Genomic DNA, 14331 nt, shown 5'->3' on the forward strand with positions numbered 1-14331 from the left:
CCTTGTCTCCAACTTGAATGGCATCCAATTTTGGCTTTTCTGTATACTATTTGAGGACATTACAATAGCAGGCCTTTTTGGAAGAAACTCAAGTCTAAGTAAAAGATGTTCATATATGAGCGTATGGGAATTTCTTATTCACAAACATGGTAACCATCAAAATAAAACTCTCTCCCAAAATAAGAGAGACAAGAAAAGAAGTGGAGAAAACAGATTTTAAAAGCTGTATGAGCTTTTACAAATAATTTAGCAGGTAACAGAGATCTTGTGAGACAAGTAAAAAGGCCTTGTATTCATGCCTTATCAGGTAAATGTGGACTTAAAGTAAATAAGGTAGGAAGGTATTGAGCTAGAAACATGTCTCAAATTATTTCCAGTGAGCTTCTGAAAGCCCAAGACAAATGTATCTTTATGAAAAACTGAGACAGACCCAGTAACCAGATCCTCTCATTATTTGCATGTGAAACCTCTAACTTGTCGTCATGTGATAAACAAATGGAGAAAAATTGGAAATAACCATTAATGAGGGGGGCGGAAATTACAATAACATTGAGCAAGGGTCAGAAGATTGCAGAGCAGTTACCCGTTCTTGGCATAGAAATCTGAAAGTCAGGATCAAAGAGAATGGCAACCATGAACACAGATGCCACAGACAAAGACATATCCAGGTTCAAGGTCATCTTCACCTTGGTGGTCTCCGGAATAGAGTGCATCACTGGCATCCTTGGGAGTGGCTTCATCACGGCCATCTATGGGGCTGAGTGGGCCAGGGGCAAAACACTCCCCACTGGTGACTGCATTATGTTGATGCTGAGCTTTTCCAGGCTCTTGCTACAGATTTGGATGATGCTGGAGAACATTTTCAGTCTGCTATTCCGAATTGTTTATAACCAAAACACAGTGTATATCCTCTTCAAAGTCATCACTGTCTTTCTGAACCATTCCAATCTCTGGTTTGCTGCCTGGCTCAAAGTCTTCTATTGTCTTAGAATTGCAAACTTCAATCATCCTTTGTTCTTCCTGATGAAGAGGAAAATCATAGTGCTGATGCCTTGGCTCCTCGGGCTGTCAGTGCTGGTTTCCTTAAGCTTCAGCTTTCCTCTCTCAAAAGATGTCTTCAATGTGTATGTGAATAGCTCCATTCCTATCCCCTCCTACAACTCCACGGAGAAGAAGTACTTCTCTGAGACCAATATGGTCAACCTGGTATTTTTCTATAACATAGGGATCTTCATTCCTCTGATCATGTTCATCCTGGCAGCCACTCTGCTGATCCTCTCTCTCAAGAGACACACCCTACACATGGGAAGCAATGCCACAGGGTCCAGGGACCCCAGCATGAAGGCTCACATAGGGGCCATCAAAGCCACCAGCTACTTTCTCATCCTCTACATTTTCAATGCAGTTGCTCTATTTCTTTCCATGTCCAACATCTTTGACACTTACAGTTCCTGGAATATTTTGTGCAAGATCATCATGGCTGCCTACCCTGCCGGCCACTCAATACAACTGATCTTGGGCAACCCTGGGCTGAGAAGAGCCTGGAAGCGGTTTCAGAGCCAAGTTCCTCTTTACCTAAAAGGGCAGACTCTGTGACTGGAACTCAGGGAGGACTGCGGGACCTGGTCCAACCACTTCTGCCTTTTCCTCAGGTAGAACTCTCTCCTCACCCATCTCTTCTCTCCCAAACCTGCTCTGACACTTCTCAGAAAACGTGACCCTTTTATGAACATGAAGCTGAATTTTTAACTTGAGATTCTAAACAGAAGTAACTAAGAAACCTGAAGATGGACTTTGAAAGTTCCTCAAACTATGTTCATTCATATCCTGCCCTGAGATCTCTCTGCTTTCTTCTCCTCCTGAGCCTTAAGGAGAGGGTGGCCAGACATATCGGTTTGCCAGGGACAATCTCTGTTTATTGTCTGTTGTCAATTGAGAATTCTTCAATTCTCAAGAATATCATGGTCTGGATGAAGAATTACATGATCATCCTACTTAAGACACCCAACTAACACACAGTTAGGGCTGGTGAAGCAGAGCACAGCACTCAGTCCATGGGGTAGAAGGGAAACCAGAGTGGCTACAGAGAAAGAAGATTCAGGAAAGAGAGGCTGCCAGAAATTATCAAGAAGTGCTGTAGAGGTTCCGAGGAAAGTAAAGGGTGAAGAAAAAGGCTTTGGATTTGACTGCAAGCAGGCCATGTGTGCTATTAGTGGAGTGATAGGGTGACATCCTGATCCCAGGAATTCCAGAAGATGATGCCAAAAGGGAGGGGATGGGCAAAAACCAATAGTCTAGAAAGGATGTTTGGAGATAAAGATGAGTTATAGAATGGCAGATGAATACGTGAAGGGTCAGTTCAATGCTTTATTTCTCCAAATGGGAGGGGACAAAGTGAGCAGAGAGGAAAGAAAGAATGCAGGGAAAAGAGTGAAGTGGGCAGGAAGCAGAAAGAGAAAAGAAAGAGGCTGGAGTAAGTGAATGTCTGTTTTGCTCAGTTCCCGACCTGTAGCAATGCTAGTGGCACCTGTGCCTCTGGTTTTACCGGTTCTGGGTTACCTTGAAGTAAACAGTGGGGCAAGAGCGGGTTACTTGGGGCAGACCGCTGGAGAAGAGGAAAAACATTATTCTCCGTTGTCATTCTTCAGGATGGTTCCAGCAGCATTGTCTCAAAGAGCTGTTCACAAAATATTGGATACCCCCTCCCCAGATATCTTAGAGCTTGAACGTTAGGAATCTGAAGTTGTCTTTTATTAGGTAAATTTTAAATCACGATTATTGAGGAAAATGTAAAAAGAATGCTGCGAATCATACCAAACTTAGGTAGTCCTCAAATGAAAGTATAAGGTCAGTAGCAAAGTCTAGTTCTGAGCTCCAGGGCTCTCAAGCACACATTTCAGAGAGAGTTCCTTACATCCATAAACTGCAAAAACGGCATATACACAAGGCATACACACACACGGCATACACACACACACACACACAGCATACACACACATACACACACAGCATACACACACATACACACACACAGCATACACACACATACACACACACAGATTCCTTTATAGCTCAGTTTGAGACTTATCTACCTTAAAAGTCAAAATATTAAGGAAACACATACTTTTGATAGTTTTCTTAAGCCATAGTTATTTATATGACTATTTCAGGCGGTATTTGTTATAGTAAGACAAATTAGATTTTGAAGTTTTATTCCAATCCCTAGAATAAAGAAATATACACTTTCCTCCAAGTTATATATGTGGATAAAAGGGCCATGTACCCACTAAGGGTTCTCTGATACATTTCCTCCAAGTTATATATGTGGATAAAAGGGCCATGTACCCACTAAGGGTTCTCTGATGCATTACAGAGTTAGAGAGAAAATTGATTTAAAGTTGCCATTATATTAACATGAACCATGTCAAGACCACGAAGTGGATAACTCCTCTCCATGCTTACTATGAAGAAATATCATCTCATTGCTAGCAACAGCCTAAGGCAGCAAATAGCTAACAAAAGCTCCAAGGATGATAACATCCTTATCAATGTACATGCTGCCCTGCCTTCAACAAGATAAAATTCTCTCCAATTCTCTTTCTTCTGTATGTAAAACCCAATTATCTTTCTTCTGTACGTAAAACCCTAGTACATAAAACTCAGAAAGACCCAGAATACCTAGTCTTCAAGTTGTCTGGCTTTAGACAGCAATCAGAAGTCCTAAATGAAGACAATAATTGACTCTGCTGGACAAAAGTCTGTAACCAAATGCAAAGCCCGGCTTGCTATGGTCTCAATATTATTACAGGTTTCCACCTTGCAAACTCTACATCATCTCTCTCGCCCCACAGCCCTGTGGGATGTTGAAAGTGATAGAGTGAAGGATTCCTTTACCCATAAAGTCACTCTGAATATTCATCTAGAATGTGGAGCAGGTAAGGGGATTTTGGTTAGCAAGAGATTCCAGTCTGGCAGGCCCAGCCCAGAGGCAGGGTGTCTGGCTTCTCTCCTCATACCTGGTCGAGTCCTTGCAAATAAAGGCTAGACTGGCAGCCATGGCCAGTCTAAGGGCTATAACTTTATGGGTACCAGATTGTCCCACAATCCAGTATCGTCTTCCCCTTCCAACTACTTCAGTGTCTGCTAAAATTCCACTGTGGTTCCGGCTTTTCTTTGCTTTTATTCTACAGGAAATATGTTATACTCTCAGGCATTCTTTACTTGGGGCAGGAGGGAAGAAACATCTACGTAATAAAAAGAAAAGAAACTGTAAGTCCAATCGGTCTAAAATGTTTTGTGCTGGAGGAGGGGAGCAGAAACCAAGGGCTAACGAATTATGTCTTGTTGAAGACAGGGCAACATATGCATTAGGAAAGATCATAGAAGGAAAGAAAAAAAAGACACTGAAAGAGGAAGCCCTGCCACCTGTCTTACGTTTTCCGCCTCTCCTCTGGAGACAAGGAATAAATAAATAAATAAATGATGTGTGTGTGTGTGTGTGTGTGTGTGTGTATATATATATTTTTAAACAGAGTCTTGCTCTGTCGCCCAGGCTGGAGTGCAGTGATGCCATCTTGGCTCACTGCAACCTCTGACTCCCTGGTTCAAGCAATTCTCCTGCCTCAGCCTCCTGAGTAGCTGGGATTACAGGCATGTGCCACCACGCCCAGCTAATTTTTGTATTTTTAGTAGAGATGAGATTTCACCATGTTGGGCAAGATGGTCTTGATCTCCTGACCTTGTGATCTGCCCACCTCAGCCTCCCAAACTGCTGGGATTACAGGCATGAGCCACCAAACCCGGCCAAGGAAAATCTTTAGAAGAGAGGTAAGAGGAGGAAATTTCTTATGTACTCAGAAAGATTTGTTTGGGGGAGAAAGAGTAGGACAGAAAGGCTAAAAAGCCAGTCTGTAATGTTTGAAGGCTGGGGGAACTCTCTGCACCGTTTTCTAAATGGGGGAAGAGTTGCCTAAAATAGGAGAGGCAAAAGTTTCAGGGAAATGCTCAAATCAAGTGTATGCTGGGAAGAGGTAACATGTTACACTGCTATAAGTTTCTGTTGATAGGAGGAAGATGGAAGCATTTTGGAGCCTGTGACATGGCCCGGGAAGAGCAGGCCTGGGCAGAAAATGGGAGCAGACAGCAGAAAATGTGTGGGGTGAAGGGCTGGGGCAGTGGGAACCTAACGGGGAAGATGTGGAGGTGTTGAGTGCTGAGGTTAATCTTGGCCACTCTCAGTTGAGAGAAGCTCTTAACTGACAATTCTGCCTAGGCCTGTGGGGATTACCCTGCAAGCAGAAGAACAAAAAGTTTTCCAAGAGCTTTCAAGAGGAGCATTTCTGGGTTGGACTCTTCCTTCCCGGTGTGGCATTGCAAAGGTGCTCTGTGTCTGTGGCGCTAGCCCATCAAACGATCTCAGGAGGAAGAATACAGATTTGCAAAAAATTTTCCTGGTTTGTCTCTCATTTGGTTTTTCTTTTTTTCTTTTTTCTTTTTTTTTTTTTTTAGCAAAGTGTCTTATGAATGTTCCACCCTCTTTCAGATGCATCAAGAAAAAAAGAGAAAAGTGGTTTTGAAGATAGCCCAAGAAAGCAAAGTACCAGCCATCCCCTAGGTTTAGTGTGGCAGCAGTAGTAGGAGGGGATCCAAGGCAGGGTGGAGCATTAACAGAAAGACCTGCATCCCCTCAACTTCCACACCCCCACCCGTGCAGTTCCCGGAGTCATGAGACTGGGTTTGGGTCCTGGCTCTGCCACTTACTGGTGTGCAAATGGGCATGTTATTGCATCTCTTTGAACCTGAGTGTCCACCTCTGTAAAATGGGAACAATAATGAGAAATACCAGCCTCCTAGGGTTATCTCATCCTGAGAGATGAATGGGGTAGAGTGTTTAGCACACAGCATCTGACCCAGAATAAGCAGTCAATAGATGTTAGCTGTTAGTATTCTAAAATGAAGTGGAGTGAGACTGAGAGGCATCTAGAATGAGGATATTTAAAGCAGGCCAGATATGAAAAGTACAGACTAGATTGGGCCAGATGCACGCAGAAGGCTTAGCCTTTATAGTCCCAAAGAGTTGGTGGCAGAACATGGTCACAGATCTAGTAGTTCAGTCATCCAAGTGGCAGGTGAAAAGTATAGGGTGGCCTTAAGAATTGGATTCCTGTTCCCTTCCTATGTCAAAAATGAAAGACATCTAGTATTCCACAGTTTAGTTGCCCGACAGTTATCTGAGTGTCTATTTGAACCTAGCAGGCACTAGGTTAGCGGTCAGCAAACTTTTTCTGTAAAGGACAGAGAGTAAATATTTTAGGATTTGTGGGCCACATGCAGTCCCTGCCAGAAGAATTCAACTCTTCTGTTGCAGCACAAAAGCCACCATGGTGATTCAAAAAATAAATAAATGGATGTGGGTTTGCTCCAGCAAAATTCTGTTTATGGACACTGAAATTTGGATTTCATATAATTTTCACAGATCATGAAATATTATTCTTCTTTTAATGTTTTCAACCATTTAAAATGCATTTTAATAAATGCTTCTTGCATTTTTAAATGGTTGAAAAATATTAATATTTCATGACATGACATTTTGTTGGAACACAGCCATATCCATTCTTTCCCAGCTGTGCACTCTTGGAGGGTGAAATTTTTGTTGAGTTGATCTCGTGGGCTATACAAAACAAAAAGAATCCGTGGGTCAGATTTGTCCCGAGGTTGCAGTTGCAGACCGTTCACTCAGGCATGTTCTCCTACCCATGAAGGCTCAGCATTCCCCAGGCCCCAGTCACACTTCATTGCAAAACCAGGGATACTTGTTGTGGCAACTTTTGCCATGTTATTATTTTTCTTATTTTTATTATACCTTAAGTTCTGGGATACATGTGCAGAATGTGCAGGTTTGGGTATGCATGTGCCATGGTGGTTTGCTGCACCCATCAACACATAATCTACATTAAGTATTTCTCCTAATGCTATCCCTCTCACCCCCGGAGAGGCCCCAGTGTGTGATGTTCCCCTCCCTGTGTCCATGTGCTCTCATTGTTCGATATCAACTTATGAGTGAGAACATGTGGTGTTTGGTTTTCCATTCCTGTGTTAGTCTGCTGAGAATGATGGTTTCCAGCTTCATCCACGTCCCTGCAAAGGATATGAACTCATCCTGTTTCATGAATTTTTGCCATGTTTTGAACGTGGGAACTTTCCCAATATTTTTGCCACTTTCAATTTCTCCAGCTTTTCTCTGTCCCTGTGCAATCTTTAAAACACAATCCGCTAGTTCTTTGTAAAGAAAAACAAACAAACAAATAAACAAAAAGCTAATGTTCTACTCCCCTGTCTCCCACCTGCTAAGGACAGACATAGAGCCCAAATTTTGTTTCTACCTAACGCTTTGAAAGCTATTGCCTTGAAGCTACTCATTTGATAACAATGAGTTTGAAATAAGTTTGAAATAGTCGTGCCTCTACAAACCATCTCTGTTGAAGTTGAACTCTAGGCTGTGGTTCTCCTTGTGAATTTGATCCAACAGGGCAATGTTTGTATTTTTGTGTTCTTTTTAGATGACTAAGCAACAGGCTGGTTTGTTGCATAATGATGGGAAATGCCTAGTGTGGTGTGTAGAAAGAACCTACCCTTGGTGTCAAAGATCTAGACTTCAGTCCCCATTCTGTGTGATCCTGGGAAAGTCACTAAACCTCTCTGAGCCTCAGTCTTCCCATTTGGAAAGCAGAAATAATCATAACATCCACTACACAGGGTTGCTGTGATACTCAAATAAAATAATATATGTCTATAACAAATTGTAAACCACCATATGAAGATCAGTGCATTTACTCATTCAATGAAAATTCATTTCTTAATGCATTTTTAGTAAAGATCAACTCAACAAAAATTTTACCCTCCAAGAGTACACAGGCTAGAAAAGAATACTGGATTAAATTACAATGTGGAAAATTCCTGAGTGGTGGTCTATGTACTGTGGAGTCAGGCATGTACCCTAAACCTCAAATGTGCACAATTAAAACTCCTATCCTCTAAAAACAATGTTTTAATCCTGATCTTCTTCCTCTAGTTCCTTCGCCGTGGGGAGCAGAGAACTCAGGACAGAATCCTTTTCTCTCGGTCTTACTGAACCATTTAGTAAGGCTAAATGATCAGGGCTGAGAGAAAAAAAAAATTTTCCACTGAGCATCCTCAGAGATTCCCATCAGAGCCTGAGCATGCAAAACAGAAAAGGGTCCCATTACATCCAGCCCTCCCGAGGGAAAGCTGCTGTTTGCATTTCCTGTCTACAGCTCTAGAGAGTGCAAATAAATCAGTGGTTTATTCAAACCAGTAGTTGGATAGTAGATTACGGCTGGCGGCCCTGAGTGCGGCTGAGACCATGAGTGATGGAAATGCTTGGCAGGGAGGGAGTGGCAATGTGACCTGCAGAAAATACTAAGACCCCATAGGCCCGTTCTTCCCTCATCTCACTGCTCAGTGGAATAGCACCTAACACTCACACTCTACTCATAAGAGTTGACTAAGATCTGTTAAGCTTTATGCGAGATTTATCTTAACATAATAAAAATTAAATATCTCCAAATACTACAAGAAATGGTCTTAACCTCTTTGTTATCTAATCAAATTGCTAAGTGATTCAAACACCTTTGCCTAATATTTTATCTTTCAGGAGTTATTTCACTAAGTTTTGTGTCTGTATTCTAATTTACGTTTCTGGCACTGATGGCATTAATTGTACCCAACGGCAGAATTTTTTTGTTTTGTTTTTTGAAGGCTAAATAATTAAAAAACATGCCTAATAATTCCTGATTTGAATAAGTTAATAATATCTTTAAAAGTCAAACCTGGCCGGGCGCGGTGGCTCAAGCCTGTAATCCCAGCACTTTGGGAGGCCGAGGCGGGCGGATCACGAGGTCAGGAGATCGAGACCATCCTGGCTAACATGGTGAAACCCCGTCTCTACTAAAAATACAAAAAAAAAAAACTAGCCGGGCGTGGTGGCGGGCGCCTGTAGTCCCAGCTACTCGGAGGCTGAGGCAGGAGAATGGCCTGAACCTGGGAGGCGGAGCTTGCAGTGAGCCGAGATCGCGCCACTGCACTCCAGCCTGGGTGACACAGCGCGAGACTCCGTCTCAAAAAAAAAAAAAAAAAAAAAAAAAAAAAAAAAAAAAAAGTCAAACCTGTGGCCTGAGTCTCCATTGCCTCTGAAACCCTTAAAGGTGGGGCACTGTTGGCCACTCCCTCTGTTTTAAAGATCTTCAGACTTGACTTCCGTATCTATTCAGCTGCCCGAGTTTTCTTCTATTTCCTTATCCACCAAGCACCCTTCAAACATACAACTACTCACAATTTGTACCCTTTATCTATTGCTACCACTAAGGTGACCAACCACTCGGATTTTATAAACGGAAAGTTCCACAACCCAGAAAACTTCTCTGTTCTGGATAACCTGGGACAGTTCGTCACCCTAAGCTCCAACCAAATGACTGAGGCTAAATTCAGATAACAAGTAGTACGTTTCAACTCAGCTATGACCTTCACATCAGTTCCACGACTTTGTGAACAAGAAACCTATACACATTCACTTGAACTGCACATGCACACACACACTCTCATATACTCTTCACACACACCTCACGCACTCACATATACTCCCAGACATACACACCACACACATTCACACACACACACCATACACATTCACACACACACCAACACACACTCACATTCACACACACCAACACACACTCATATTCACACACACGCCAAACACCCATTCACACACACCAACACACACATACACCTCCAAACACATTCACATACCAACACAAACATTCACACACACAACACACACATTCACACGCACACACCAACACTCACATTCACACACACCAACACACACTCACATTCACACACGCCAACACATTCACATTCACACACCAACACATTCACACACACACCAACACACACATTCACACACACCAACACACACTCACATTCACACACACCAACACACACTCACATTCACACACGCCAACACATTCACATTCACACACCAACACATTCACACACACACCAACACACACATTCACACACACCAACACACACTCACACTCACACACACCAACACACACTCACACGCACACACCAACACACACATTCACATGCACACACCAATACACACATTCACATGCACACACCAATACACACATGCACACACACCAACACTCACATTCACACACACCAACACACACACCAACACACATTCACACACCAACACACATTCACACACACCAACACACAGTCACACACCAACACATATTCACACACACAGCAACACACATTCACACACACACAGCAACACACATTCACACACCACACACATTTACACACACACCAACACACACATTCACACACCAACACACATTCACACACCAACACACATTCACACCAATACTCACATTCACACACACCAACATATATTCACACACCACACACGTTCACACACACCACCACACACATACACACACCAACACACACATTCACCCACACCACACACATTCACACACACACCCCAACACACATTCATACACACACCAACACACACTCACATTCACACACACCACACACATTCACACACACACCAACACACACATACACACACCACACACATTCACACACACACCAACACACACATTCACACACACCACACACATACACACACCAACACACTCTCACACACCAACACACACATTCACACACACCACATTCACACAGACCAACACACACATACACACCACACATTCACATTCACACACTCACACCAACACACACATTCACACACACACACCACCTGCTTAAAATCCTCCAAAGGCTTATCATTACACAAAAACCTTCTGACTGGCTGCAAAGCCCTTCACACTGCATCTCAGGACTACCTTTTCTGGCATTCATTCTATTCATAGATGCTTCACTCTATTCACTCCACTAAGTACAATCATTGAAAGGACCTGATGGTTAGGTTCTATTTATAATTTTAATTTTGGAAAATTTAAAACATACACAAAAGCAGGTAATGGTACATTCCCTATGTAACCATTAATCAACCATTAACATAGTGCCAGTACACACTGTTGAAGGCTTTTGAGGAGGTTTATTATACAATTCAAATATTTCTAGTACCTTTAGCCCAAAAGATTTTGTGGGTTGTTTTGATTCCAGTTAAAGTTTTAGGCCTATTAAAACTAACTGGGCTTCAAGATTCATCTTTGAAATCCACACTATCTGACATATACCAAAATATACATCATTCTTCTGGTATATATTTCCTCTAATTCAACTTTTTTCCCTTCTATTTAATTGACATGTAATACTAGAACATACCTAAGAGTGATATTTCTGTACATATATACAATGTGTAATTATCAAATTAGGGTAATTAGCATATCCATCAACTCAAAAGTGTATCTTTTTTTATGTTGGAAACATTAAAAGGCTCTCTTCTAGCTTTTGAAAATATACAGTTACTGTTAACTATATTCACTCAATGCTATAACGCACTAGAACTTATTCCTCCTATCTAGCTGTGATTCATCTGTTAGCTAACCTCTCCTAATCCTCTTCCCCAACCCCTCCTAGCCTCTAATGACCACAACTCTACTCTACTTTTACGAACTCAACTTTTTTAGCTCCTACATATGAGTGAAAATATGCAGTATTTCTTTTCATCCCTGACTTATTTCACTTAACATAATGATCTCCAACCTCATTCATGTTGCTGCAAATGACAAGATTTCATTCTTTTTGTGGATGCATAGTATTCCATTGTGTATATATACCACATTTTGTTTATCCACTTACCTGTTGATGAACATTTAGGTTGATTCCGTATCTTGACTATTGTGAATAGTGCTGCAATAAACAATGAGGGTGCAGATATCTTTTCAATATACTACTTTTCCTTGGATTAATACTCAGTAGTGGGATTGCTGCATCATATAACAGTTTTATTTTTGGCTTTTTGAGAAACCTCCATACTGTTTTCCATAATGGCTGTACTAATTCAAATTCCCACAGTGTATTAGAGCTCCTGCTTCTCCATGTCCTTGCAAGCATTTATTACTTTTTGTCTTTTTGAAAATAGCTGTTCTAACTGGGATGAGATGATATCTCATTGTGGTTTTAATTGGCACTACCCCGATGATTAGTGATGTTGAGCATTTCTTCATATACTTGATGGTCATCTGTATGTCTTTTCTGAGAACTGTCTATTCAGATCCTTTGCCCACTTTTTGATGAGATTGTTAAGGTTTTCTGCTATTGAGTTGTTTGGGTCCCTTGTAGACTCTGGATATTAGTACACTGCCAAATGTATAGCTTGCAAATATTTTCCCTCATTCTATAGGCTGTCTGCTCTCTTGATTGCTTCCTTTGCTGTGCAGAAGCTTTTTAGTTTGGTATGGTCCTATTTGTCTATTTTTGGTTTTGTTGTCTGTATTTTAGAGCTGCAGGCATAAAATTTTTGCTTAGACCAATGTCCTGGAGTGTTTCCCCTATGTTTTTTTTCTAGTAGTTTTATAGTTCCAGGTCTTACATTTAAGTCTTTAATCCATTTTGAGTTGATTTTTGTATGCAGAGAGAGAGAGAGGGGTTTAATTTCATTCCTCTGCATATGAATATCCAGTTTTCCCAGCACCATGTATCAAACAGGGTGTTATTTCCCCAGTGTATGTGCTTGACACCTTTACCAAAAATCAGTTGACTGTGAATATTTAACACATTGATTTGTTTCTGGGTTCTTCATTCTGTTCCATTGGTCTCTGTTTGTTTTTATACCAATACCATGCTGATTTGATTATTATAACTTTGTAGTATAATTTGAAGTCAGATAGTGTGATGCTTTCAGTTATGTTCTTTTTGCTCAGGATTACTTTGGTTATGAGGGTCTTTTATGGTTCCATACAAATTTTAGGATTCCTTTTTCTATTTCTGTGAGGCTTGTCATTGGTATTCTGATAGGGATTAAAATGAACCTGTAGATCACTTTGGGTAGTATGGTCATTTTAACAATATTAATTCTTCTAATCCATGAGTATGGAATGCCTTTCTATTGATTTGTGGTCCCTTTCAATTTCTTTCATCAGTGTTTTTTGGTTCTTATTGTATAGATCTTTCACCTCCTTGGTTAAATTTATTCCTGTGTACTTTTTTGTAGTTAAGGTAAATGAGAATGTTTTCTACATTTCTTTTTTAATGAGCCGGTGATTGGTGTATAGAAACACTACTGGTTTTTATAGGTTGATTTTGTGTCCTGAAACTCTACTGTATTTGTTTATCAGTAATTGTCCTAATTACTAATTAAGTTTTTTTGGTGAAGTCTTTAGGGTTCTCTGTAGATAAGATCATGTCATTTGTAAAAAAAACAAACAAACAAACAAACAACGGGGGGGGGACAATTTTACATCCTCTTTTCCAATTTGGACACCCTCCATATTTCTTTATTTTGCCCAATACTAGTACTATGTTGAAGAAGAGTGGTGAGAGTGGGCATCCTTGTCTTGTTCTGGTTCTTCGAGGAAAAGTTTTCAGCATTTACTCATTCAGTATGATGTTAGCTGTGGGTTTGTCATATATGGCCATTATTGGGTTGAGGTATGTTCCTTCTATACATAATTCAGGTATGCTCCTTCTATTCCTAAGCTCTTAAGTCCCTATGTTGAGAGTTTTTATTATGAATGATATTTAACTTTATCAAATGCTTTTTCTGCATCTATTGAGATGATCATATTGCATTTGTCTCTCATTCCGTTGATGTGATGTACACATTTATTGACTTGCATCTGTTGAAACATTCTTGCATCCCTGGGATAGCTCACTTCATCATGGTGTACTATCTTTTTGATGTGCTGTTGGATTCAGTTTGCTAATATTATGTTGAGAGCTTTTGCATCTATGTTCATCAAGGATATTGCCTGTTGTTTTCTCTTTTTCTGTTGTGCCTTTGTCTGGCTTTGGTATCAGGATAATGCTAGCCTATTAGAATGAGTTAGGAAAAATTCCCTCTTCTTCAAGTTTTCAAAATAGATTGAGAAAAGTTGATGTCAGTTCTTCTTTAAAACTTTGGGAAAATTCACCAGTAAAGTCATTCTGCCCTGGGCTTTTCTTTGTTGGGGGACTTTTTATTACACAATATGTGACTGTGTTAGTCCATTTCCATACTGCTGTGAAGAAATACCGAAGACTGGATAATTTATAAAGAAAAAGAGGTTTGAGCCGGGCACGGTGGCTCATGCCTGTAATCCCAGCACTTTGGGAGGCCGAGGCAGG

General features: G+C 40.9%; 1 protein-coding gene across 1 annotated transcript; it reads left to right on the plus strand.

The window, feature by feature from the left end:
• The first annotated feature begins 99 nt into the window (after positions 1-99).
• On the plus strand, positions 100-1619 carry TAS2R40 (taste 2 receptor member 40). Its single transcript, XM_025380843.1, has one exon. The coding sequence runs from the start codon at positions 625-627 to the stop codon at positions 1594-1596; it is 972 nt and encodes a 323-aa protein (XP_025236628.1). The 5' UTR covers positions 100-624; the 3' UTR covers positions 1597-1619.
• Positions 1620-14331: the final 12712 nt, after the last annotated feature.

Source organism: Theropithecus gelada, chromosome 3, assembly GCF_003255815.1.
Source record: "Theropithecus gelada isolate Dixy chromosome 3, Tgel_1.0, whole genome shotgun sequence".
NCBI classification, from domain to species: Eukaryota; Metazoa; Chordata; class Mammalia; order Primates; family Cercopithecidae; genus Theropithecus; species Theropithecus gelada.

Excerpts from the sequence above, each read along its gene's own strand:
- TAS2R40 (XM_025380843.1), top strand. The coding sequence starts at position 625 with ATGGCAACCATGAACACAGATGCCACAGACAAAGACATATCCAGGTTC.